This window comes from Pungitius pungitius, chromosome 14, assembly GCF_949316345.1.
Source record: "Pungitius pungitius chromosome 14, fPunPun2.1, whole genome shotgun sequence".
Lineage (NCBI taxonomy): Eukaryota > Metazoa > Chordata > Actinopteri > Perciformes > Gasterosteidae > Pungitius > Pungitius pungitius.
Genome location: NC_084913.1, coordinates 8,860,096 through 8,888,081, shown reverse-complemented (window position 1 = coordinate 8,888,081; position 27,986 = coordinate 8,860,096). Strand labels below are relative to the sequence as shown.

The 27,986-nt window shown below is 45.6% G+C and overlaps 1 protein-coding gene across 7 annotated transcripts; it reads left to right on the top strand.

Annotated features, from left to right (window-relative positions):
* Positions 1 to 250: 250 nt before the first annotated feature.
* Positions 251 to 27,436, top strand: msrab (methionine sulfoxide reductase Ab). Of its 7 annotated transcripts, XM_037486791.2 has the most exons (7): positions 1,994 to 2,105; positions 2,701 to 2,902; positions 7,055 to 7,123; positions 7,311 to 7,430; positions 10,157 to 10,261; positions 18,767 to 18,873; positions 26,673 to 27,436. In XM_037486791.2, exons 2-7 carry the CDS (start codon positions 2,878 to 2,880, stop codon positions 26,844 to 26,846), a joined length of 600 nt encoding a protein of 199 aa, XP_037342688.1. In that variant the 5' UTR covers positions 1,994 to 2,105; positions 2,701 to 2,877; the 3' UTR covers positions 26,847 to 27,436. The 7 variants fall into 7 exon arrangements, with proteins under 7 accessions (XP_037342687.2, XP_037342688.1, XP_037342694.1 ...); XM_037486790.2 differs by lacking the exon at positions 2,701 to 2,902 and having other exon boundaries at positions 251 to 2,105; XM_037486797.2 differs by lacking the exons at positions 1,994 to 2,105; positions 2,701 to 2,902 and adding an exon at positions 2,939 to 3,293.
* Positions 27,437 to 27,986: the final 550 nt, after the last annotated feature.

Below are 27,986 nucleotides of genomic sequence, written 5' to 3'. Positions count from 1 at the left end.
ACTCACTAAATCCTGCGGTACAGCACACAAACAACAAACACAAACACACATGCACACAAACATATGCAATCCCCCCTCCCCCCCCCCCACCACCACATGCACACATGTACACCACATACACGTGGGCCCATTAAAAAGCATGCAGAAAATGCTGGCCACAAGCTCATACACTCACGTGTTCACAAGCACCCGGGGCACAAACACTTATGCATGCGAGCGTACACACACACACACACACACACACACACACACACTTCTACTCAAACTGCTGCCGCACTCATGCAAAAACAGACTTTAGTCAGCCTAGATATCCTTCTGAATTAAAAGTCTTTAATCACAGCCCAGCGCAGAGACACGGGGGAGTACTACATTCATTGATCATTTGTTAAAGGAACTTTTAACACACACCGTGATTCCCATCCACCCATATGTCTCTCATCCCCTTTTTCGTACCCTCCTCCCCTCTCCCATCTCCCCTTTCCTCTTTCTACAGCCCCACACATCCCTAAAACACCCCAATCATCCTGCATCAACAGGCATGTGAACCCGGTGTTTGGTTCATCTCTCTCTCTCTCTCGCTGCTCTTTTTTCATCGGCTTCCACTCTCCTATAGCTTTCGGGTAATTACCTGGCATTTGCATTGCAAAGTCCCCTGTGCCGCCCTCAGCCCCTCCGCAGGTGATTGAGCTTCATTTCCCCAGCAGATAAATGACAGAGAAAAGGGGAAGAGAGAGGATGAGAGAGGAGGAAACGAGGTATTGCAACAGGGTGTGATTTTATTCTTGCTTGCAGGATATGGGAACATTGCCCTGGATTCTTTCTTACTGGTAAATTGGCTGGTTCAAAGCATGCACAAGAAGTTTCCACACATAAATAACCGCCTTCATTACTTTCACATTACTGGTCTGGCACCATCAATGACAAAATGTGGAGCGTATGTGGCTTTTGATGAGGCAAATCCGGGACATCAAAAATTCTACTGGCTTGAAGACTTTGGAATAGCAATTTGTAACACCTTCACACGTCTGCAGCAAAGATGACATAACATGACATGTAGTGATGTTGTACCCCAATTTGATTTTTACACCTTACCATAATTGCAGATACTATTGATTGGACCGGTAACTCAAAGGACAATATATCTCGTTATTAAAGTGATGAAGTTTAATGCACCTACCTACTTGAAAATGATTACTAAAGAACAGAACATCTCCACAAACACTCTGCATGTGCCCTTTACACTGTTTCATCATATCACACCATAATGGTGTATCTGCATGTCACATAACAATAAATACTTACTTACGGTTCAGGTTTAAGTTACATAAATCAGAAGGTAAAAAGACAGCATGGATCATGTGTAGAACATAATGTGTGGGATGCTTTATATAGTATTTAGCCACAATATTTTTAGTCAGATAAAGCCTTTAGCTTTAAACGGACTTCTCCTATTTCTCCTAAAAAAAACTACCCAGTATTGAGTGGCAGCTGTCATAAACAGACCGACTGGGCACTTTCTATTATTTATTTTTTCTAATTTTAACCCATATAAGCCATTGTGTAGGCAATTAACAGTGTACTCATGCAGCTGTTACTCCTCCGGATTAACCGTACACACTACCTCCTTGAAGTAAAATGAACCACAAAGTGATCCACGCGCGCATACATCCACCCAAACCCTCACCGCCACCCGCCACAAGCGCCTCCCGCCGCACGAGCGCTTATAATTGGCTCGGGCTCATTTGCATGCGGAACGGCGTGGATATTTATTTCAATTTAATTTCGTTCCCGCACACGGTGCACCACTGTAGGCTTTTGTGCCAAAGTCATATTAACCCCTCGATTAGTTAATATGCAGCGCACGCCGGTGCCCACGCACGATGAATATTCATATGGGTGGCGCTATCGCCGCCGCCGCCGTCTCCACCCCCCGGAAAAAAAAAAACCGATGGAGGCATCCCGGAAGACATTTTCACGGTTGTTCCCACCAACTCTCCTTGTCGCGTCCGCGTGGCTCGCTGCCGCTGACTCAATGGCAGATAAGACCGCGCCGCTCAGCAGAGACCGGGCTCTGAATGGAAGGCAGGACAAAATGGTCGTGGCAGGTAAAACGACACGCCGCGGTGACTAGTTGCGTCCCACGTGATGGAGCTGTGCCCGAGCTGACAGCTGGTAAACTGTCCACTTGTCATAAACACAAGCGAGTGACCTCAGGAGGCCGCCCGGGAAAACAGAAGGGCAGGAAGTGTACTTTTTGTCAATGTGTTCAGTTGTTATTGAGTTGTTATCGTTAAGATAGAGGTATATGAAAGAGGCAACTCCACTGCACACTAGGCCTATGTTATTCATGTTTAATTCAAATGTAATATTTGTGTGTGTGTGTGTGTGTGTGTGTGTGTGTGTGTGTGTGTGTGTGGCATGAAGGGGGTTTAACTCTCTGCCAGCACATATTTAGGATTTTACTCAATATATTCTTTGTACTACTGTTGCAATACTATGGCCGTCCAAGACACAGAAATACACTGGTGCTCAATATTCATAAAGAAATAATTCCATATCTTGGTTTCAGTGCATTTGGACGTGGGCACCCTTTTTCTTTTAGTCCCATTTTAAATTCTCATCAGTAACTGGTCATGTGGCACCGATGTCATTTCTGCTTTTAGCCCTTCATTCAGCTTTTTTTTTTATCATCCTATTTAGGCACAGCGAGGCTCGCAGGAGAATGCCACTGTGGCGAAACATGGTGCGATTTGAACCGGGGTCCCGTTTGTTTTCACCTACTCGCTCTGAGACGTCCACAGAGTGCATTGTGGGAGCTGGACGCGATTGCATAGGAGGAAGTGGTGCCGCAGCGTCCCGGGGGCCCATCTGGGCATTATGCGCATGAAGGCTCCACCCCGTCGTAAGTTCTTGCTCCGTCTGTCGAAGCAGCTCGGAGACGCCGCATGGCAGAAATCTGTTCCTCCCCTTTCACCACGGGGGGCAGCTTAGGTTGGGACGGGGTTGTTCTTGCGCGCGTGTGTGTGTTGGAATAGGCATGAGTGATTTAAGGACAGCGTGGACTGGCTCCACATATGCCGTGTGCCATCCCAGCCTTGTGTGTGTGTGTGTGTGAGCACAACTTTGTCCTCTGTCTCTTCTTTACGATCACTCGTTTTGAAAGTTTAAAGAAGCTCCTTGTTCCTTGTTCCTTGTTCAGACGTCCCGGTGTCCTGCGTTCCCTCCCTCCCTGCGCTCCGTGTGACGTACTCTGTGACCTTGGCGAGAATGATCCAGTGGCAGATTGCTACATGGTAGGGGCACAGACGCTATTATTTTGAGTCAGTGCAGGATAGACTGCCAATATTTCTCCCAAACAGGATGGGGGGGAGGTCAGCTGACCAAATTCAATCTCTGTAACATGCGTTGCTATAACTCTTCAAAGCAGGTTCATTGCGAAGATATATTTCTGGCATTGACGCTCTGTTCTTTCCTATCTCTGCTGCCTCAAGATGCCCTTGTTTATTTGGCTTTTGCAATAAGCTCAGAGGGGAATAAAACATGTAAGAGATTTGGAGAGCGTGCTACTTAGGCATACAATCAGTAGATAAATAGATAGAGGGGTTTGCTCTGCTGGGACGGCGTTGTTGCTAAATGATAAGTACGGTTTAGTGCAACAACAGCTGCACTTTCCATATCGCAAGTCAGTTAAGGTGAATTGGAGGCCCTGAATACTGTATCCTGCATCTTGCCATTGCAGACCGGTATGGACTCCCATGCTCCAGGGTGTAAATGTAATAGAAAATTAGATTTTCTGTGGAATCTCTGCAAACAGAGACTTAAAAGACGGTCTTCAGTTTCATGTCTTTATACTTTTAAGTAGTTATTTATTTGTATTTTCCAGGTGGATGCTATTCATCCCTCGTCAGATCAGTGTTTGAGTAAACATATTTGTGCATCTTTCTCGCAGGGGATAATGGAGACCGTGCCATAGTAGGTAGACTTCTCCATAGCAACTGTTTCCGTTGCTAGGATACACTATGTATGGTATGCATTGATGGCTTCAAAGTTGAAGTCTACCCCCATGAACTATCAGTGTGTGTGAGTGTTCTTATTACCGAGTTGAGTTGTTTTCTGGCCACGGCTAGATAATTTACTTTACACCTCTTACTGTTTTTAAAGAATCAACCACATTCCCCCAGCCTTGCCTCTTTCCTCTCCTCCCCTCATGTTCTCAACTCTCTCTAGCCCCTACCCAGGCTCCCATATAGCAGAGTTAGTTGGCACCAGTATAAAGCTTCAGCCCCCTCCGACAACTCGTGCCTGACTCTGTGCCAACCTGTGTGAAGTTAGAAAGAGGAGTATCGAGAGGGAGGGGAGAAGGAAGGAAGAGAGAGAGAGAGAGATAGGGAAAGGGAGAGAGTGGACTGCAGAAGGAAATAGACTGAGCAGCCTGGAAATCAACCTCTCTGTCACCAGTTTTGGCATCCAGGGATAGTACCTGTCCCGTGTCTCTGCATGAGGGTGCAGCAGCTCTTGGACTTACGGACACAGGACCACGGGTAGAATCGAAGGGTAACAAAGACTAAATACCAATCCCACAGAGTTCAAACGGGTCGTTGTTATCAACGGATCGCTGTGCCCTTGACTGCTGGTAACCGTGGTACGAGCGGCGGGGTTTAGTCCAATGTTTCGGTTCTGGTCCGGCCGCATGCGACTGCCACGCTCAAAGCATCAAACGCCGACCAAAGTATTCCGCTTCGATCCCGGTGTACTGTGTAGGCTGCACAGCGCCTCAAAAATAAAGGAGTACAAAACAAATTATGCCCATGTTTCATCCAAGTTTGGGGAAAAAATCCTTTTCATGAATCCTTCCCCCATATTCAGGCTGTTTTTTCTTCTTTTGTAAACCCAGTCACCCTCCCTGCTTTCTTTGCTGGCATAGTGAGGCAGCGCAGTGAGGGTATTCAGCCAGTTCTTTCTCTGTGTTAGGTGGGGTAATTTTGTCAGAATGGGGTGTGGGCGCCGGGCTAGCGGGGGAGGGGAGGGGGAGGGGGATGCTGGGCTAGCCAGAGTGAAAGGAGCCAGCCTGGCACCACCTGGACCTCTGCCAGCTGCTCCATGGGAGGAATACCCTCAGCAGGGGTTGGTGTGCGAGTGATTGTGCAGCTGATGGCGTGCGTCTGCGCGTGCAGGAGGGTGTGCTCGTGTTTGCGAGGGTAGAGTGAGGGACGATGGGAAAGTGTTGTGAGGAAGAGGGTGTGAAGCAGAAGACGGAGAGTGGCTGATTTAGTTTGAGTGGGGCGGGAGGGGGGGCCACTCGTAGTTGCCGTCTGTGCCGGCGTGTTCTTGGCTCTCTTCAACTTTATCTCTTTTTATTGTTTATTTGTTTGTTTTCTCTGTGTTCTCTCTTGGATGAAGTGCTTGGTCTTTTTATTCAGTGCCCAAAGGCATAGTGGTCTGAAAGCCAAGAGTCCTCTCTCGCTCTCTCTCTCTCTCTTTCTCTGCTACCCTCATCTGTTGCTTCTCACTGGCTATTTACTCCTTTTATTGTTTTGGCAGGCTGATCTCTCATCCTCCCACTCCTCCTCCTCCTCCATCGCACACTTGTCTCTCTCTTACGCTCACATTTTCTCTTTCTGTCATTTGGCAACTTCGGGTCTTTTTGTCAGAGTGGCCAGAATATGAAGGACGAGAGGGGGTGAGTGAGCGGAGGATTAAGACTAATCAAATTCACAGAAGAAGGATGCAGATCGGTCCCTTCTGCCGACCACCTTAAGTCAACCATGTGGACTGGGAACATGTAGCTAGTACAGTCACTAACACGGATATGTTTTGCAGCTGACTGTGCACAGGACCTGGCAGCGTCAAACAACCTGCTGGTAAAACACAGATCTGTTGCTCAGCGGGAGTGCAGGAAGTGACTGGCGTGAAGGCAGCCCTTTATGCTTCTGCTCTCTGGTACTGTACAGGAAAACCAACTAATATCAAAAAGTCTCCCTAAGACACCAAGACCGGTGTTATTAGTTCGAGTGATGCTTCTTTTGCTTCCTGTATTATTGTAAATGCATGTTCAAGGCATTGCACTCTTTTCAATGCTTCTTTGCTCTCTGGCTTTACAGTAGTCTCTGTCTGAAATAAACTGCAGCCTGCTGGTCCTTGGCCCGTTTGAACATTTATAGATCATCCCGGGCCTATCTAGGAAATGAACTATTATGATTCAAATGAGAGATTGTTGGTATTCAGGTCAATGTCACACATCGCCTCTCTCAGCGGCCAATCACACACTGAACTTAAAGCAAGCATCCATTGTAAGTATGTGCCAAAGCTCCTAGTGTACCCTGTGGCCTGTTTATCTGTAGACTAATATTAGTAGTTGCAGTACAAACCAGCCTTGCTTAGTGGAGATTTGCACGCTAAGTCAACTCAGTCTTCTTAAATCCTAATCCTCCTCACACATCTGTGGGCTACACACACGCGCACACACACACACACACACACACTAATTTCCTTTTTAGCGCTCTAATTCCATGCACCACAGTTGGCAGGAGAGTACCACCCCCCCCCCCCCCCCTCCCCCCGCCATCTCTCAGCACTTCGGTATGTTTTACTTAACGAGTATTTTTAACGCAGTGGAGATTAGGACGCCACATTGGGTCTTCTTGGCGAGGCCCTTCTTCGGCTCGTGAGGTTACGCGGGCGCGTGGCCCTTAAGTGCCGTCGTTGCTCTGCTTTGTGGGCACCCATGGGTGCCAAGCTTAGCACTTAATACACTCACATTTGAAGGTATATAGTAGAGATATCAGGAAATAAGCGTGTGATGGTGTTTAGTTGTGGGCATTGAGGAGAGGACAGCAGGGGTAGAATGGCGGTCAAAGCCGTGTAATCTCTTAACTGTCTTCCAGCTTCAGAGGCCTCTGATCCTCTGCCCTGGGTTAGCCCTTAACGAAGGGCAGGGCTAGGAGGCGAAGCCGAGGCCGCTAGTGGGGCCCCTGCACACACATGCCGTGATCTGTGCTGGTGAAATATGGTGCTAAGATATCATTTCACTTTTACCCACTGTTTTGATTTACAGAAAAGCACGCAGCCAACGGGAATCCCACTGTGGAGCCTTTTCCAGAAAGCATGGAGACCATCATGCTTGGTGAGACTGCATAATCACACATTTGTGTAATTGCAATGAACCAAATATAGAATCCTGTAACCCATTTTGTAGTTATTAACACATTTTGATCTAATGTGTCGATAGTATGGCAGAAGATGACAAGAAGCACCAATTGTGTGTGTGTGTGTGTGTGTGTGTGTGTGTCACATGCTGTCTTTATGTCCAGGTCTAGGCTGCTTCTGGGGAGCGGAGAGACTTTTCTGGCGAATTCCAGGAGTCTACACCACACAGGTGGGCTTTGCTGGCGGCTTTACACCCAACCCCACTTACCACGAGGTCTGCTCAGGTGATATAAATATGCACATTTTCATAAATAAGGGCCCTCACGCGCTTTAATAAATGTAACCTGAACGTGCTCCTTCCGGTGAGCAGTTGGTGGGGGTTGGCAGGACTTTCCTCCGTGAAATCAGTCAGGGTTCAAGAGAACCAAAAATTGCAAAGGGAAACGGAAAAAGACAGTCTTTCAAGTACAGCGCGCTCATCCCCTCGCCGCCTTCCCTTCATCTGCAGTCAACTACTCAGAATGCACTGCTCCAGATGGGCCACACCCCCCCCCCCCCTCCCACCATGACCTACTTGTAAAGATTGGGCTCAGTACTGTGCTGTACTGCGGCGTTTTTTTTTTCTTTTCTTCTTCCAACGGAGGTTACTGTGTGAAGCGCCATAAACCGGCTTCCATTACGGAGTCTTTGATTTGGCGAATGTGAGGTCGAAAAAAGAAAAAGGCTTGAATTCAGTGAATTTGCTGTCAAAGCTCTTCCTAGTTAGTTTCTGTTTGTTTTTGAATAATTGACAGATTCAAATAAATTCATGCAGGGCGATGCATAATTCAGAGGAAGATGTCGAGCTTGCTCCTATTCTGCGTGCCTGTCTTGTCAGGAGTCGGGAAGTGTTAGTTTGTTTAAATCCTCCATTTCCGATGGAGCATTGTTACATGCGGCCATGGAATCAGGAGGCTAGGTGTTGCATGGGGGCATAGAGAGGAGGGGTGAGACGCTTTGGACCTCCTACCCGCTGTCATCTTCCCTGCAACAAGACATTCGTCTATAGAGGAGGGAAGAAATGGAGGCAAGTGACAGAAAAAGAAAGAGACTGAGAGCCGCAGCAAGTGGGTAAAATAAACTTTTGAGGGGGATGAACGTATGAGGGAAAAAAAGCTGGAGAGAAAACGGTTCCCTGTCCATCGGCTGAGAGAGTGCAGGCGCCGCTCCAGTGGCCATGACGGAGCCGAACACTGCGCCGGCATGAGACCGAGGAGCTGTCAACACAGCCGGGGCGGGACAGAGCTGGACGGACGGACGGACGGACGGACGGACGGAGGAAGAAGGAGCTGATGGAACCGTCAGCAGAGCCAGGGGGGGGGGGATGGAAGGACAGGCAGATAGATGTATAGATAGATAGATAGATGTATAGATGTATAGATGTATAGATGTATAGATGTATAGATAGATAGATAGATGGCTGTGTGACGGAGATGTTCTCACCAATCAGCATATTTTGTACTGGGCGAATTTACAGAACCGTTTCTGCAATGAGTTTGCACTATAGAATCAAGAGGTGATTGTGTTACCTTCTGTCCTTGCGCTTTTCACTGCTTTAAATCCAACAATCATCATACCTCATTGACAAAAGAGTGTTGCTGAAAAGTTCAATAATAGCCCATAATGTTTTCTACTTAAAAGAAACCACTGTTGAATTGCAGTTTTCTTTGACAAGGCCACTTGTTTTGTGGACCCCACAGACGGTATAAAAGCACCATGCTGCTTCTCCCTTTGCTACTTGATGGGGGGCAGTGTCCTCCCACATCCCCAAAAACGAAGCGTCTAATCAAAACTTAACCATTGGTAAGATTTTATATATTGAAACAAGCGGGCTAGATGAAAGCAAGTACTACTTTATCCAATAGCACAGAACAATTAAATAACAAAAAGGGCAACAGGATGTCATGGGGATTTGGGAGGCCCCTCTGACCCAGAAGGCTGTTAACTCTGCTGAAGTGTCATTCAGCAAAACTCTAAATCTCCTGCAGCTTTAGTGGCATCACTTCTTCGGGCCTTTCACCCTCTTCAGATGGGACAAGTGTGGAAAATGCTAGTGCTTGGTATTTTGCTTGACTGCTGGTGTACAGGACAACTCAATGGTGGCTTTAACCGTAGCAAAATGCATACATATGGTTAGATTGTGTGTATTTTGAAGGCCTGCCTTGCCAGACTCTCTAGACAATTGGTTGACAGCTCACCTGGGCTTTTGCATAAAGTGACACATGCGCTTCCTCTTGACTTTCAACACTCCCCCCCCCCCCCCTTCTACAGCTGAGGCCCACCCTGCAACCTCCTCCCTGTGTTTGTGCACATTGAGCCCCTCCACAGCCCACTTGCCACACATCCATGCATAACTTTATGGATAACATACAGCTGACTTGCACTCCCTATTGTTCATTTGTATTTAGCTTAGTTTTAATGAATTCCTTTTGGTTTAGATGATATGTGTGGGTGTGGACACACTTCGCGCCACATTCTTTGAGCCGGTTTGTGAGAAAACACACACAGTACCTAGTGACAAACGGTAGACGTCCTCTTATAATGTATCCATTATTATATATTGGCCTTTTTATTAGGCCCAAACAAACACTGACTTATTCATTGTCTCATACTTTTGACAGACTATTCTCATTCACTTAAAGTTGGCTGTGCATTATTTTAAGTAACTGTTAAAAGAGCTGAAGTCTTCCATATTGGGCATTTGATGATTTTTTAATTGTGCCAAGTGTCATTTGGAGACATATAGTGACCGATGAATTTGGTACCATTTCTCCTATCGTTGCCAATGCAGCTGATGCATTTGTGTGGGCTTGTCTTTGTGTGTATGTTATACTGTGTTGATAATGTGTGAGAGACGAGCATAGTTCGGTATTTAAATACAGTCCAATTGTTCTACAAGTACAGATTTAAAGGGGGGGAAGAAGCAATGAGTGTAAATTTCATTCAATAACATGAAAGTTTGTGATTTCAGGCCTGACAGGTCACACTGAGGTGGTGAGGGTGGTCTTCTCCCCTGAAGATGTTCGCCTCGAGGAGCTGCTCAAGCGCTTTTGGGAAAACCACGATCCTACACAAGGTAGCATCCTACACTCAAACCCCAAACTTCACCGTCGCATAAGGCCCATCCCGAGGGTCACGGGTGTATTAGAGCAGAAGGATGATGCCCAGACGTGGGCCTGTGTGTGATGGGGGGAGGTCTCCCGGGTGTAAGTCAATGCCAGACAGTGTTAATGTGTCTGAGATCCAGTCATCCATGGAGAGAAACACCAGTGTGATGCCCTAACTGCAAAAGAAATGCAGTCCTTTCACTGCAATACTGATGTCTTTGGACGGAGGCGGTTATGATACTAAATATGGGCTTTTTTACCTTCAACAGGGTTTTGTGAATTTTTCTTTGATTGTGCATTCATTTCTCAGGCCCCTTTTTATATAGACATTCTCAAGATTTTAATCAAGGGGAAATATATAGTTGGTTCTTTACAAATACTCCTTGAATCAGGTCGAGTTCTTTATCCTCCACTATACACTCCGGACAGCGGGGCAAATATGTTTGGCTTCAGAGCATTTTAACCCCGCTATCCCCACCTCTCTCCTCTTTAATGACACACTTCCCCACCCGTCTGGCAACCCCCCAACCTCTCCTTCCAGCGGTGACAAGAACCCCATCCCCCATCCCCCACCACCCATCACTCCATCTCTTTGAATTTCTTGCTCTCTTGTTTTTCGCAGGCTCACTGGAGGAGGTGATGTTAGAACATTAATGCATCAGGAGGGCACAGGGGTGGTGTGTGTTTGTGTGCGTGCGTGCGTTTGTGTGTGAGAGGGAAGACCGGCAAAGACATACTCAGTTTGCTCATATTGGATGTAGGGAGGGGCATGACAAGTAGGAAAGAGAGGGATCAAGGATTCATAAGCCTGACCTTCAGCCTTAAAACAAGCTCACACAGGCGCACACTCTATGACGTCGCCCCGAATCAGTTCTGTCAGGTATTTTCTATCTGTCATCATTGTTTTCTCAGACACCCCGACATGTTTGTGCATCCACCATATAAATCTGTATTTTTTTTCACATGTTCTTCACATTCCAATTCACCTGGCCAACCAGAAGTGGGCCGACCGTACTGAGGCATCAGCGAAAGTACGGTCTGTGAGGGTTGGTACCAATCCGAGTAGATTTATCCTGTTCATTGACACGTCTTACTACAGGCAAAGGTACAGGTCGAGCCAACGCGCCACGGGGCAACGCCAGTGAGGGCAGAATAGTAGTCATGCGTTTCCCCTGACTCACTCCCTTGTCTCATCTCATGTTTTATTTATAGCATGCAGCCTACTGACGGTGAAATGTTAGATTTTCTTTACTGTTAAGACCATGCGGCATAATAACCGCAAACTCGGGTATACTTTTTCTTGGAGTATTACTCCCTTTTTCTTGGAGTATTACTCCCTGTGCGTGACTTAAATGTAAATCCCTGTTCCCATGTTCATATTTTCTAATTCTGGGTTCTCGCGTAGCAGAAACTCCTCTGATTTGACAAATGTGGCGTGGAGTGGTGGAAAGGGGCCCGCTGGCTCTGCCTTCACGCATGCCTAAGCTCCAATTTATTCTGTCCACCTTAGAGTCTGGCTTAAAAGAGAATGAAGAAATTAAGGAGTTTCGCCCTTTTAACTGCACACTAGAGATCTTCATACGAGGAGACGAGCCCGGAAACATTACAAATTCTGTTTTCTCCTAACGCGACCAACACAGAGCCCATCCTGGTTTATATATGCACTCTGTGGTGGAGTGCTTGCGGAATTATCATGCACAGATGCATATTCAGTTGCAAGCAATACTTCCTTTTTAATGCGTGGGTGTGTACCTGAAAGTGTGTATGCACATACGTGCGGGTGTGTATGTGTTTTGAGATCTGTGCCTCTCTGCTTTGCCTCAGTTCAAAAGGGTTTAGTCCCAACAACGTGATGTCGGGCTGCGTAAACTCCACCAATCCCAGCATGGATAGCAACATTAGCAGCCAATCAGAAACTCCCAGCAGCCTTTGCTGTGTGCCCTCTTTCCATATTCAGCAACACTAGTCTCAATCTGCTGGCTTCCGTGGGATGTTGCATAAAGACCCCCTATTCAACACACTTCCATATTATAAGTTACTTAGGTCTGCAACTCTTCAGTAACATACCTTCACACGCGTGTGTGTGTGTGTGTGCAGGGATACACTCAAACTGTGATTAAATCTAAACCGTCAAAGTCACGCCTTCATATAAGAAAACAATATTTCATTGTGGGGCTTGAACACATGATTTAACGTATCTAGAACGATCACTGGGGAGACGCAAACACGTCTTGCTGTTCTTTCACACACTGCAGATCAATTGCGCACACATTTCCATACTCGAGCATACTGTTCACTTCACATTATGCACAAGTGCTCATTATGCCTACTCATAGACAGCTTTTCTCCATTTGTGCGTACATGTGAAAAGGCAGAACACACACACACACACACACGGCAAATGCCTTGCAAAGAGTGCACACGATTGCTTCACATGGCATATCGGTTGAATATAGGCCCCGTTTTGATCCCTGTAAGAAGCATCTTATCTGGAAACTTCATCCCGTCAACTCATGCCTTATTTTTTTATTATACTGCTGCTTTCATAGTGCATTACCATACATTTTTGCTCCTCAACCTATTCAAACAGAAGGGCACCTCCGCTACTCCAGTCCCCCCCCCACCCCCACACCCCACCCTAGTCCTCTATGCAGAGTGAAGGGGCGAGTGAGCAAACGGCCTGGAGCCCGTCGGCACATCCGCAGAGTAGCGCAGTAAGTCGACCGCTCCCCGAGGCCATCCGCTCATCATACAAACACACTCGCATTCACTCACTCCACTTTTATCTCTTAGTCACCCCCCCCAAACACACACACACACACATGCAGACACACTTTTCCGTTTCTCCCATCTCCTCCTCCTCCGCCCTTCTTCTTAACGGCCTAGGCTTTTCCCCTCCTCTTTGTTTCCTCCTCATCTCTTTTCTTATCCTTTCCTTCCTCTTACCCTGTTCCTTCCAGTCTCTCCATTTTTTGAGGCCATGTAGTATTTATTGTGTGGGCTGCTGATGCTGCTTCAGTGAACAGCGATCAGAACTAAACACAAATGCACAGCTAGGATGGCCAAGGCGGTTGTCCTCATTTGATAACGTCTTAACGTAGTTGCACGGTATTAAATATATTTTAAATAGATCAGAGCCGTGCAAAATAAATTAGTGATGATTTCCATCCGCTTGATGTTATTTTTTATTTTTTATTATTTTTTTTGCTTTAGCAGCTGGGGTGTCTAGTCGCTGTATAAGGTATATACATCTCTTTAGCTAGTATAATATGGCTTATCACGCAAACAAATGGCATGGAAAGGGTAAAAAATATACATAGTTCAAGCTGCCTTCCATCTGCCAAGTCACGCTAGTGGCAGTTACTTCTTGACAATTAGAATGAGCATGAATATTCCCTTATATAATAACTTCATCCCAGCTGGCTGAGACACACGCCAATTCCCTGTTGGGGTCCCCCCCGTGTCCCCACATCCCTCAATTTAGTGTTTCCCCAGCCATCTAAAGCCAAACCCTGCAGGAGGTGACCTTGACCCCTGACCTGCCACCCCCACACTTCTAAAGCAACCCCACGCCTCCCCACTGGTTGGCTGAAAATGGCGTGCTCATTACCAGGTGTCGGTTATTACACCCTCACGCACATTGACGGTCCTAATTTATGGAGATTACGGCACGTGTGTGCACGACGTGGGGGTGGAGTTCTGGGTGTCTATTTGAGTAGGCTGAAGATAATACATATTGGTTAAACCTATAGCTATGTTTAATAGGTCTTTCTTTAAACAAGATTCTGTCTATTTGCTCTTGTTCACCTGCACGCCCACAAAAAAGATTGTAGTTGAAACTACTTGGAAGGAGTAAAACTAAAAAAGAGGTGCTGGGGATACGGCCCCAACCGTACAAGTTCTACTTGTTAGATTTAGATATAGTTGAAAATAAACGGTGTAAGGGCCAGTTCTCTGACAACATGCCCAGAACCACAAAGCAATGCTCCAGTCGAAAAAACAAAATGAAAGAGATATACCGGATTTTTAAAAAAGGCATGACGAAAGTTACCGCAGTAATTTACATGATGTACGCCTTAGAGCCGTATATCCACGCATATACACAGGACTATTGCCAAGGCAAACACCGTTCCACTGTTGGTTTAAAGTTCCATCTGCACATGAAGTGCCATCTGACAGCCAGCAGAGCTTCACTTCACTGCCATGTATGTTTGCATGTGTCACATATTCAGTCCCTTTTGTATGTGTGTCTGTATGTGTTTTTATATACTGTGTGTGTGTGTGTGTGTGTGTGTGTGTGTGTCCGCTGGGGATGCTCTCACCATCCCAACTCCGTACTCTGCCTCTGTCTCCAGCGCGTCAGGAGCGGCTTACATAAGAATAGGGCAAAAATAGCAGCTGAGAGAGGAGAGGAGAGGAGGAGGAGGATGAGGAGGCGGAGGAGGCGGCGAGGGCTCTGCTGGCACGCACACAGTCGTAACGGGACCGCGGGGTACGGCACAACTCTGAGTGCTATCATGCACGCGCACAAACACACACACACACACACGGGGAAGACCACAGTTGTTTTATTTAATTTGCTATGTACCACTATGTTTTTTCTTTTTAACCAAATAGTATCCACGCCAAATAATCCTTTGATGTTTCAGTTTGGGCACAGGGCAGTGTTCTCTCTCTAGACCTGAAGTATCACATCGTGTGACAGTGTAAGGAAACGCGGGTGGGGGGGGGGCATGAAGAAATAACATAGGACATCAGACAGTTCATTAGTGCTCATTCTGCTGCAGTCTAATTGGCACACTCTGCCAAGTGCAATAATTCCAAAATTAACTTCAAATGTTTCTTGCTCAGAAGGATGCAAAAAGTCACCAATTACGCAGAAATATTTCTTAATTGCGTACACTGACAATAGCCTGACTTCTGAAATGTACTCTTTCGTCTGTCTAATTAAATGTTTTTCTTTCTGCCTCTTTCTGCCTCTGCGTCTATTTGAGTGATCTTGACACACAGACGGAGTGAGGGCGCTGAAAGAGATAAAAGGAAAGGAGGGACGGTACATAAGGAAGTAGAGGAGTGAGTCTAATCTCATCTTGTGCAGTGGTTAAAGCATCGTTGTGTAAAAAGACACGAGGGGAGAATGAGCCGGAGTCAGGCCACCGGTTCTGGTGAAGGACTTTGTTGCAGTAATGTCCGCTTCTGTCACCTTCGCCTCCCCCCTTACCAGTTCTTCAACCGGCATCCCTTTAAGCTGATTACCGCACTCTCGTACTGATTCATCTCCATAATATTTTGCGGAGAATTTTAAATCACAAGCCTGGCCGCGCTCGCCTCATCTTCAGCCCTTCTTGGACCACGTGCGAGATCTATTAACTTGGGCTGAACTTTGTTAAAGAGATAAGCGAATGGATGGTAGTGGCAAATGAATGAGTTGAGAAAAGGGAAGGAGTCAAAGATGAAAGGTGAGTGAGCACAATTTGTAGAAGGAAGGAGAAGCTGAAATGGCATGCTTTTATCCTCAGGGTGCAGCAGGGACAAGCTGAGCAGTTTTCTGGGGGGTAAACACTAGAAGAGATCTGAAAGGGCTGCAAGAAATATCAGTGGGTTTACACACAACGAGCCCAAAAAGTGTATGCATGCAAGTTTGTCCACAGATTTCTCCATGAATGTTTGTTGGAAAGAAGAGCTTCTCCCTCTTAGAATGAACATCGTCCACCACGCTCCCATTTTGTCTGATTGTGGATTAGTAAAATAGGGGTTACATTTAAATTGTCTTATTTAGGGGGGTATAGAGTATAATAAATATTTATGGCTTCACGGGCCTAGGTCAGTGACCCTGAGAAGTTGTGACGTGTGTCTGTGTGTGTGCATGTGTGTGCACGTATGTGACCCGAAACCCTCCCTTTCTGCCCACCCCCCATTACCCTCTGCTTTCAGAGGCAAGGCTCTCATGCATAATGCAGAAAGAACAGGGAGGCTCTCATTAATAATTACTGCCCTCTTTGATGGATGGAGAAAATAACGGCGAGCGCAAGAAAGGAGCATGGGGGGATATTTTGGGTGGTATTTGTTTCTGTCGGAGGACTCCATGCTGGTGGGGATAGATTCGGACTTGAAATTACTGCACCCTCTTACCTTATTACAGTCAAAACCTGATTTTTTTTTGGATAGGGTTAATATTTTGATTACCTTGTGTACAATGGAATAGGGATGTCTCGAGATGTGATGATTCTTAATTGTCTTCGTGGGAAGCAGCCACTACCACTCAAGGGTCTTTGCGTGTATTTTACGTACTGAGTACGCGCGTTGCGCTCGTGCGCGAGAGAGCTGCTCAGAGCCGCTGGGAAGTAAGTAAGGTCATCGGGTGCAGTAAAGCTGCAAGACCCCGGCCAGACAGCCAATCAGAGCACAGGCTCCGGTGGACAGCCAATGGTGTAGTGGCTCGGTGGCCTTTGATCGAGGGGCCACCGTTTACCTCGTCACCGAACAACAGCGCTGGGGGCAAGATGGCCGACATCCAGCACTGCAGAGATGAAGAGAAAAGAAAGTGAGCGTAGAGATGGATGCAGACGGAGACAATTGAGAGTGCGTTGATTTGTGAATGACATAATAAAGTGGAAAATTGTCGTGTTCATGAAATGATAGCAGGGCTGTTTGTAGAAGCACAAGCATCATGGGGCCGTTGTGGATTGTATATCTCATCTCTAGCTCCTTCTTGTGCAATACTTTTGTTAATGACCAAATAAATGTGAAAGTAATGACATTCCTGCCGGCTTCCAGTCTTGGGTTAGTTCAGGATAGTGCTAAATAAAAAACGTTCCAAAAATGTTGCCTTTTAGTGCAAAAACTGTCCTTTTACAGAGCGAGTAGCGTGAATGTAGATTCCTCTTTTTTTAATTAAGTTAAGATCCATGAAGTAAAGAACGTTTGTGGATGTTTGTGTTGCCCGTCGTGCCAAAACAAATAATCACGTTTGGTGCATTCCACTGCCCTCACGATCATGTTGTTGTTTTCTTTTCTCTTTTTTTTTAATTTTTTTTTTTTTACTATAATTCTCCCAAACTCACTGAAGGCGGGCTCGTTATTCAAAGTGGAAAAGGTCGGGGTTGCATGTCTAATGGGCGGCTCAAATGAAGCATGTTATTGTAACAATAAGCTTCGTTCATTTTTCTCATTAAATGAGAAAATGTGTCCAAACTTTTGACTGGTAATTTGACCTTTTTTAATGTCTGTAACAGATCATCTCTAACACACAAGATAATAAATGGCTCTTTGTGTTCCCTTGGCAACAAAGTATGTTTACCTCTCTTATCAGCTAATCACCATCACAACTATATGTTAACTAGGCTTCCCTGAGAGGTTGCCTTAACCTCAGTGGTCTTTATAATGTACCACCAAGTGGATCCATTTCCAATGTTGTATGACGCTATGAGCAGAACTTTGCAAGAAAAATGTCTTATTTTTTAGATTGGAATGATTTGTTATTGAAATTTACCAAAATTGAAAATGCTGCAGGACAAATAGAGTAGTGATAGATGACCACTAGCTGTATTTAGAACAGCTCTGACCCATTATTTGATTGTTTTCTCTATCAAAATTGAAACACATTGTACAATGTGCTCCATGCAGAACAAAGAATAGTGTCCACATGAAGCAAATGATCCGAGGCATTCGGTGTGTGTCGGAGAGCGGGCAAAGAACCGAAGAACACTCCTAGCCGTAAACAGACTTGTGACACTCAAAAGGTACCATTTCATCTAGAGAACTACACATGCTGTGTCAGGAGGGTGTCAGCATCTTGTGGCCCGAGCTTGTCAGCACGTTTAGTGAAATCTGTTTTCTCCCACAATATAAATAGAAAACAACAGAGCGAGATATCGTTGTCACTCACAGAATGTAGTTGAACAAAACAACCTAACAGATGTTATCTCATGAGGAAACCCTTTGAATGTGGCGAGGGGCGAACTGAGGCACGGCAGAGGCCCGGTCAGGTAATAATGTTGTTTTTGTTCATCTGTCATGTCACCTGAGCTTCTTATAGTCTGTCTTGACATAATTTCCTTTCGTGTGTCACACTCGTACCAGCCCATTAGGCCAAACATTGAGAAGGTCAAGGATTTAGAAAAGACCTGCTCTTCAGTAAAGAGTAGAAACAAAGGCTGAGTGGATGCCGGACACGCTCGTCATTGTGGACCCTTGTCCAGGTGCGCTAGGCCCGGCTAGGCATCCTCCAAACATACTGATGTAAAGCTGATCAAAATTCCCCAGCAGCTACACACCGCGGGTCTTCCTAATGAAACCCCAAATCCGTAGTGATCTTTAAATTCGTTGAGCTTCATGAATTCAAGATGCCAGACAATGACACTGTTGTGAAAACCTTTTAAATGCAAATGACACTTTTCCCGTGGTTATTGTGGTAGCTGTGCGTATTTGTAGGGTGTCTTATTGTCCCTTTTTATGTATGTGTGTTCATGCAGGTATGAGGCAGCAGAATGACCGTGGCACTCAGTATCGTTCAGCCATTTACACATCCAACCCCGCTCAACAGGAGGCTGCATTGAAGAGCAAAGTTGCCTTCCAGCAGGTATAATACACCCCCCCCCCCCCCCCCCCCACACCCCCCTCATCCCCACACACATGACAAGGTGACACGACACTGGCTAAGATTTGGACCCAGAAGCCATTTATTTCCTTATGTTACAAGCATGGTGTTTCATATAACCAAAACCAGTATCGATAATGATGAAATATATGAATATAAAATGATGATTAATGCAAAAAATGTTAATATAATAAGTAACAGTCAGCACACTCTGGTTCTGAAAATGTTACCCAATGCGTAAGTTCCTTACAGGGCTTTGTTAACATTGTTTAGAAGTCTGAGAAAATAACCCTAATTTTAACTTTATTACCTCAGTTAGCATTGTGAATGTGTATTGACTCAATTGCTAGTCTTTGTCTATACAGTATTCTGTTCATTTAGTAAATAATTATCTCATTTAGTGTAAAATAGACACCAAAGCTTGATATGCTTTAAGGCGCAGCTACTTTGGGAGGAATGGGGAGTTGTTCTCCTTGAATCTGTTTTACAACGTTAACCCTTTCACTTTGTTTTTACTTAGATTGTAACCATATTTTTTTTCAACATTCAGTTGTACTTGGCTCCAAGTTCTTTTTTTTGCCATTAAGTGGGACTAATCTATAGTTTGAAGTTGTCCCAGTTATTTGAATAAGAATGAAATGGAAGTCTCTGGAGTGGTGACCTCTTGATGCTGAAGTTTGAGGCCTCCTCCGTTAAGTTGATCCCCATTCGCGTCCAATACGTAACGCCCTCTTTCTGAAACTGAGCGTGAGCAAGCGGGTCAATAGGTCATCAAAACTAATTTTGTCCTTTCAGTGGCACACGCGTCTCTTTTTTGTTCTTTTGTCCATCTGTCGGGGACGCCCATCCATTAGTCCATCTACCCGTTGATCCCTGCATCACTTTCGTTTGTTCACCTCCCCTCTGTGAATGGAATTCATGGACCACCTTTCAGCGGCGAAGGGGGCAAATTATGATCGTCATGGCTACTTGGGGGGGATCCCGGGGTCAGAGGGCTGTTCATGTTGCCATGGCGACAACCTCCCAACCTTGGCCTTGGGCTGAGGTTAGAGGTGAAAGAGGAGTGGCAGCTGAGACCAGGGAGGTGGTGAACGGAGGAAAGAAAGGACAAAGTGTCAGAGGTCAGAGGGCTGTGACTAACTGACTGACCTCATGATGTGATCTGTAATATACTTTAACTACTACAGGTTACAATTATCGTTTAACGAACTTTACAACTCTACTTAGAGCCAACATGAACAGCCACTAAATGGTCCGTGAGATGAGATTGTTTTGTGAATGACTAAAAACATGTTTTCATTTGCCCATAGTTAATATTTAAAAATGCAGCGTTAAATGCCCTTAAATCCCCTTTAAGCCCTTAAATAACCCTTTAAGCTTTTTCTTGTATCTATCAATGCATGCATATATAATCACATGCTCAATTACAATATTATTCTACACTATTCATTGTTTCACTAAATGGTGACGTAATTTCTTTAATTTAGTACCCTTACCTTTTCTGAAAATAACAATCTAGGTCATCCATAGCTAAGGAATGTAAAGACAACAACATTAACTCTGAATACTCAATAAATCCTACAAGAAGGTCTTGTAACAAGCATTATTTCTTGTCACCTCCATACCAGAAAAGGGTTAGAACTGTAAATGAGTTCACAGCAAACACACCCATTTACAAACATCCAAAACGGCACTCTGACTTTTTTTTTTCTCTCAACCCATCAACGCTGCTGACACCACCGATCTGTCAACCACTTCAGTGGCACCCCGGTTTCATCTGAGTGCCACTGGGACACATTTCCTCTCAAAGCCGCTGACGCGCTCTGAACCAAAATGGCAGCTTCCTGCCCTGAAATGGTCGCCTTGCCGCATTGATGCTGAGTGTGGAGAACAGGGCCCCATCTCTACTCAGGAAGGCCTCGCGGTGTGTCCGTCTGCGCTCGGGAGGTTGGGTTGGGTTTGTCCATCCTAAAAGGCCATTGCTGTCCTATCGGGAGACGTGAGTGCACGCTTCGGTAGAGTGACAAGAGAGCGTGGGCGGAGGCGATCCAAGACGATCACAAAATCCAGATTCCAACCCCACTGCCAGCCCGTGACTCTCACACACACACACTCACACACACACACACACTCTCTCACTTGTACGTACAGACGCAGACAGAGACAAGCATTTGGCCCATACAAGCAGAACCCAATGAATAATTAACCCATATGAAGAGTCTCTTCTGCAGGGCTTTCAGTTTCTTAACTTCGGCATTGGGGGGTGGGGGTGCGGGAGAGTCAGGCAGAAAAGCTTGTTTAAGCGCAAGAGCGCAGAGAGGGGGAGAGGAGAGAGGGGAAAGGGAAGGGCGGGGGGAGACGGGGGTTCTCTATAATGAAATTTGAAATTTGCAGAACATCAAAGGCTTCTGTAGCCAAGCCGCTGTGGCAGCAGAGCAGAGAGGAGGAGTGCATCTCTTTCTCCCCCTCTGTCTCCCCCGTCTCTCTCTTCCTCTTTCCCCTTCTCTTTCCCTCCATCCTTTCCACTTTTCTAAAATGTGTCTCCCCAGAGCTGGAGGGGGGGAGCTCTGTGTGTGTGTGTGTGTGTGTGTGTGGGGGGGGGGGGTGGTACTGGAAGAGTTGATTAGGAGGAGAGTGCAGGGGGTCGGTTAGAGATGGGTTAGGGTTTGGAGAGGAATTGAGGATCAGGATTAAATTCATGTGTCTTTATTCATATAAATTGATATATATATATATATATATATATATATATATATATATATATATATATATATAAATGTTTGTGTGTGTGTATAGAACCCCATCCTCAATTTTATAGATGTGTGTGTTCGAGATGTGTGTGTGTGCGTGTGCCTATGAACAATAGTTTGGATCCAGCCAGCTTGAAGTGTGTGTGTGTGTGTGTGTGTGTGTGTGTGTGGCCTTGGAGGGGTGAGTGTGCACTCTGATAAGGCATCCTAACTTAATGAGCTGGAAAAGGGCGTCCAAAGGGGGGGGGGGGTTTACAGGGGTGATGGCTAAAAAAAGGGGGGGGGTTGCTTGGGGCTAAAAATCTTGAGGAGCAGCCCGGAGGTTGTTAGCGACGGGGCACAGCATCAGCAGGTTTGGTAATCGGGCTTCGAGTCGTACAAGCTGACGTGCTTTTATTCTGGATAGTCTTCAAAAAGTCTGATTTCCCCCCCCAGCGATTCCCCAGCTCCCTCATTTTGATGTCTGACCGGGTTTTACATGGAAATCTTTTGCCGGCCGGATCAATCGATCTCAACCCGACATCTTTCTCACAAAGCGAGGAGGTTGTCGTTTATAACAGAACATTTGAGAGCTATGTTGTTCACAAACTAGTTTTTTATTTGCCAGAAGGTAAATGCCCATCCCGGACTACGGGATACGAGATATCGAGTGCAGCTGAAATGATCAAATGTCAACCACTTCAGGCGAACGCTTTCCCACAAGAATGCGGTTTGCATTTTTTTCAGTCTTCAGATGCTGATAAAATAAAAACAAAAAAAATAACGACTTAGGAGCACGCGCCGCCTTGCTTCGAGACCAAAGTGCGTGCCCACTCTCACCCTCTCAAAATGTAGGAGTGTTGGCTTCCTCGCTCACAAAATGTAGGCGCGCTCACTGAAGATTAGAGCCCAGCTAAAATGGATGCCTGACCCGCGCTGGAAAAGAGAAAGACGAACAGAGCAGGGCAGGAAAAAAAAAAAAAAAAACCTCTTCATCCTCTGCAGACAAACACACGCAGGGAACACGCATCCTTTAGCTCTCACACGCAGGAATGTAACATGAATGTTTGACATAACTAGGACTTCACCCAACGTTGCATGAATATGAAGCACAATGTGCACAATGTGCTTCTCTTCGTTATCTTCTCTCTATTTCAAACTGTTTTTCCGTGAGTACGGTGATGAAAAATATTCCGGAATAGCCTCCCGTCAGCCTCTGGATAATCTCCCAGGATCTGCTGTACTCGGCTCCGTGCCGCCCTGCGTGTCTCTGCACCGCCTCTCGTGTCCCTTTCGCTCCCCGTCCTTCGTCTTCTCTCCACGCCAATCGCTCCGTCTCTCTCCGTGAGGTCATCGAGGGCAAGTCGATAAGTTTCGTGCCAGCCTACTTCAGGGGGCTTTGCCGCGTGCTATCGGTTACCGGCGTTGTTTCGCAGAGTAAATTTACATTTGAAAGCTCCAGCGTTCAGGTGTGCTGCCACAGCGAAGCCTTCATCGTTCATAGATGACTTTATTGTATCATTTGCTGTTGTTAAGACATTGCTTTTTGACAGAGGTAGTAGCCAGTTGCATAAAATACATATGATCATTAACAATTTTGCAGTATTCTAGATTCAGATCTAGAACAGTCCATAATGTGATTATGGAATTAGCTTAATTTAAAAAAAACTACAACATTAAATGCTGTTTACACATAAATGCATCAGCAATTGTGTTCCCCAATAATTCTACGAGATGCCTATTATGGACGTAAATCATTTTGTAGCATAGTAAAATCACACATTTAGGACACAATGCCTGAGATGTAGTGTCTTTACGTCAATTTTACTTGCAGGAAATAATCTCGGTTTTTTTTTTTCGTCCAAGAAAACCATGAATAAAAAAGATGGAATGTGTGGCAGTAACCACGCACCAGTAACAGAAATGGACTATGGGATGATTACATAAATCATTGAATTGAGGTCATATTCCTCCTCAAATGTCTTCACCATGAGTCATCTGGTGTCACAAACTCTGTCAGTGTGCGTCTCTTCCCGACCACTCTGCAGCCGTAGGCCCTCCGAGGGGAAGAGACAAGACGGTGGGGTAGGACGGGAGGAGAGAGTACATTTTCTTCTTCCTCCTCCTCCTCCTCCTCCTCTTGCTCTCCCACCTCAACCCTCTCTCGGGGTGTCACGTCCTATTTGTGTCCCCAGGCCGTCTCTCCGGCGATGGCGGTGGCGAGAGGGGTCTCTCTCGCTTGGCTGGAGAGCGGGCAGGACTTTGTTGCACGACTGCGTGGTCTGTGCTCCAACGGGGGAGAGAGAGAAAGAGAGAGAAAGAGAGAGAGAGAGAGTCGACAATGGAGGTATAGAGAGAGAGAGAGATGCACCCGTTCAGCCATGCCTTTGACAGGGGAGTCTTTCCGACAGGCGTGAAGAAAGGAAGGGCTGACTGGGCTGAGTGAGCTCAGCCCTTAAAACACTCACACACACACACACACACACACATACACACACACAAACACGTTTTGTCACTTAGGAGGACATTGCATTGACATTTATTCCCTGGCGATTTAACTATAAGCAGTCCATGACTCATCCCAACCCTAACCATGACCAAAAAGTCTTACCTTGTGGGTTTGTGTCCATTATGTGCGAATATACACACACACACACACACACACACACACCCTAGACTATACCTCCCTATTTTTGCATTCATTACCCTTCGTGTCAACCCTCACACACACACACATGCATACAAGCGCCTACACAAACGCATGGGAGAACGTTTCCCTCCCTTCATGCAGCATCGTTTAACGGCCGTCCTGTTTGCTCTGCCTCCTTAGGATTTTCTTTCCTCTATCTTTGACATTTTTTACAGTCCACATCCTTACCTCCATTCCTCTGCTGCAGTGAGAGAGAGCGAGCGAGAGAGAGAGAGAAGCCACATAAGGTTATACACAGCGGTGTGACGCCATGCATTCTGATTTATAGATCTAAAATGGCCGCCGTGTTGTGACTGCTGTAGAGTGCTGGATGGAGAGCGAGGGAATCGTGTGGGGACGCTGGGGCGGGGGTTGCGGGGGTTATGTTTGCTCGGAATAGCAGACCTTTCCTTGGACGTCGTGCTCTCCTCACATGAAGCCGCCTCCGCCCCGGAGGGTTTGCTACTACAGTGGTTCTGTCGCGATGACTGATTAATTAGGCCGTGACGTACCAAGGTCCCATGCTCGCGTTGGCCGGTTCCCTACGATCCTGTTGGACAAATGGGCTCCTCCGTGTCGGCCTGCGCACAGCTTGCATACGGAAGAAGGTAGATGCGTCCTTGCCGGTGAGGTTGACGTGTTGTGGCTGTGCTTTGGGATTGTGGACGTCCGGGCCTTCCTGCAGGGGGATCAGAGCCCTGGCGTTGTAGCGGACTCGGAGGTCAGCCTCAGCCTCTCTGTGGGGCGCGGAGCTTTGATTTACTCCACTGTATCACCTCCGGCACGCACACACTCGCGCAAACGCGCACGCACAGCTTGTCCCACACTGCCTCCATGTGGACAAAATGGTGCACTGCCTTGCAGCCCATCACGAACACGATCACCTCTTCTAAATTGGTATTGATGCTTGTTAAACATGTCTTCCTCTTGCAGAGTTCCAGATGACCTGAATTAGACCAATTAGAGAATGTCCATATTTTATTTAGCTCAGTTGCAATCCCAGTAAAAGATGCATAGCCACACATGGATAGAAGTGCAAATATATAAGTGCATAAAAAGGTAGTTGGCCTATTTTGATGGTGAATTAATCGGTAAAGTCGTTTAATAAGGAGAAAATTGCTCTGAGCATCTCAAATGTGACAAACCTCGGATGAGCAGTTATTTCTAATGTCTGACTTTTTTCATTGGATGACAATAATCAGCTCCATTCCATTACTTTTTGGAGAAATAATTGTCTAAATGGTCTTTCATCTGGATCTCTGCATTTCATATTGTTGGTTTATCAGAGATTAACCACTGAAATTGCTGGAAATGGCGTGAGCTTTTTCACAAGTCGTGCATTGTCACGCGTAAAATAAATAAATTCCAGCTGATTGCATCATTTCAAGTTTTATGAACAAAGAACCCATAAGTTCTTCAGCAGCCCCCCACGGGAGCATCACGCAGGGAGCCGGGACGTGTGCTGAGTCCGATTAGAGCGGCTGGAGCCACCATTGGACTCATTGATCCTCTGTTTCACGTTGCTTGCTGAAACCTGTCAATTGACGCCCCCATTAAGCAAAGCTCCTCAGTGCTGCACACGGGCCTCAGACAAAGTGCTACATGTGAGTTACTTGTCACCCTCAGAGACTCCCAGTGCGCTTGTTGTCTTGTCAGGTCCCAGGAGCACTGATCTAGAGGACTGAGTACTTGTATTATTAAACTGGGAAAACCACTGAGCTCATCAGTTATTTGATAGATCTATCAGAGGTATTAATGTGTGTGTTTCTGTGTGTCCTTGTGTACAAGTGTGCTTTATGTTGTTTTCTTTTTGGGGGGGGGGGTGCGTGAAGCCTTTTCTCAACGTGCTTAGAAAAGTGTCTTAAAGAGTTGTCAAAGAGCGGATCCTCTTTGATGCGTTGTCCCACAGAGAGGCAAGCCGCACTACTGAAGGAAAAGTATGTTCCTTTCTTCTGTCAGTCAACCCCCCCCCCCCCCCGCTTTCAAGCTGCAGAGCAAAAACCCTTTACTGTATTAGAGAGAGTTCTTGAAAGTGCACATCCCATAGAATGCAGACTAAAACAACCGATTGAAGAGGCGTGTACCCTCGTTACTAATTTTGAGAAATGTCAGGGCTGAAGTGCTGGAGACAGGCATATGAAGATGCTGCGTACTGAGGACGTTTCCCTCAAAGCTAGGCCTGTTTCACTGATTTCACTCTTTAACCGTATTGCTGTTGATTTAGGAGGACAGTAGTTTCTTCATCTCCAAGTTTCCACCTTAAATTGAACCTCGGAACCTTTTGTCATTTCATCGTGTTTGAAATGCATGAAAAATTGGTTTAAAGGTGATGTTATGTTTTTTTTTTTTTTTATTATCTGTAGGAGCTGGATAAAAAAGGTTACGGTCAAATCACCACAGAGATCCGGGAGGGGCAGCTGTTCTACTACGCTGAGGACTATCACCAGCAGTATCTGAAGAAGGTCCCTAAGGGCTATTGTGGCCTCAAAGGAACCGGAGTCTCTTGTCCTATTGGAGCCGGAAAGGATGAACTGTGAGGGATAAATGGAGGCAGAGATAAGGATGAGGAATTCAGAATGTTGTTATTTGGGCATTGATTAATAGAAATCTATGTACTTGTCAATTATATTTTCCATATAACATATATCTAGTGATATGATCCGATTGCTAATACATTAATAAGCTTCATTGAACATTTTTATCAGAGCTAAAACATTGGTATACGTTCTTTTGGAGAATAAAAAAAATGTCAATTATTGGCCAAATATGTGTGAGCACAAGTAATTTTACGAGACAATTTTAAGACACTTGCACTATAAGAGAAGTTTTTCAGTACGGCACCTGTGAAACAGAATGGCAAATACAAAATGCTTTGCATAAGACATAAAATGCATTAAAACACTTTTTAGAGGAGGAAAAGGAATAAATGGGAATTTAACCTGAGGTTGTAGTGCACTGGTTGGACTGCAGTGTCGGTCAGTGTCCACGAGGTGGCAATGTTTTATAAAGAGCAGAGAGTGAATGTTTTTATTTTAGCCTCTAATTATTTGGATAGGACGATGTAAAATAATTAAAACTGACTTCATTTTTCTCAATCTTGAAATAATAAAATATATCTCAAACTATTCTTGGGTACTGTGCATATGTGTGTGTCTGTGTGATCTGACATGCATGTTTCCGCCATTTGCAGGTTCATTTAATTTTTTTCTGGAAAAGCCACATTTTGAATTATCTCTCACGCTTTTCTGCCCATTTTGAAAAAGGACCGTACCAATTAAAGATAAATGGGTGTGACACACAGTTGCTTCCATTAGAGACTTCACTCATTCTAGATTGCAAAATGAGACACTTGAGGCACTCAAGCATTCAAAATGATACACACTTTGCTTAAGCCCTCACTCCACTACCCGCAAACCCATAATTATGTATAAAAGTCCTGTGACACATTATATAATTACATATGAGCAAACTGAGGAATTACCCAATTGTGTGCATTACTCTTGTTTTATCGAATGCCTGAATTGTCTGTTTTAAAATTGAAATCACACTTATCATTAGACTCAAAAGTACAGAGATGATATCTAGTAAAAGCTTTTTGGTCGACCGCAGTAGTGTGATTCACCCCGCTCTCGTTTTTCCCCCTCCCCCCTGCTATCTTTCTTTCTGTCTGTGTGTAT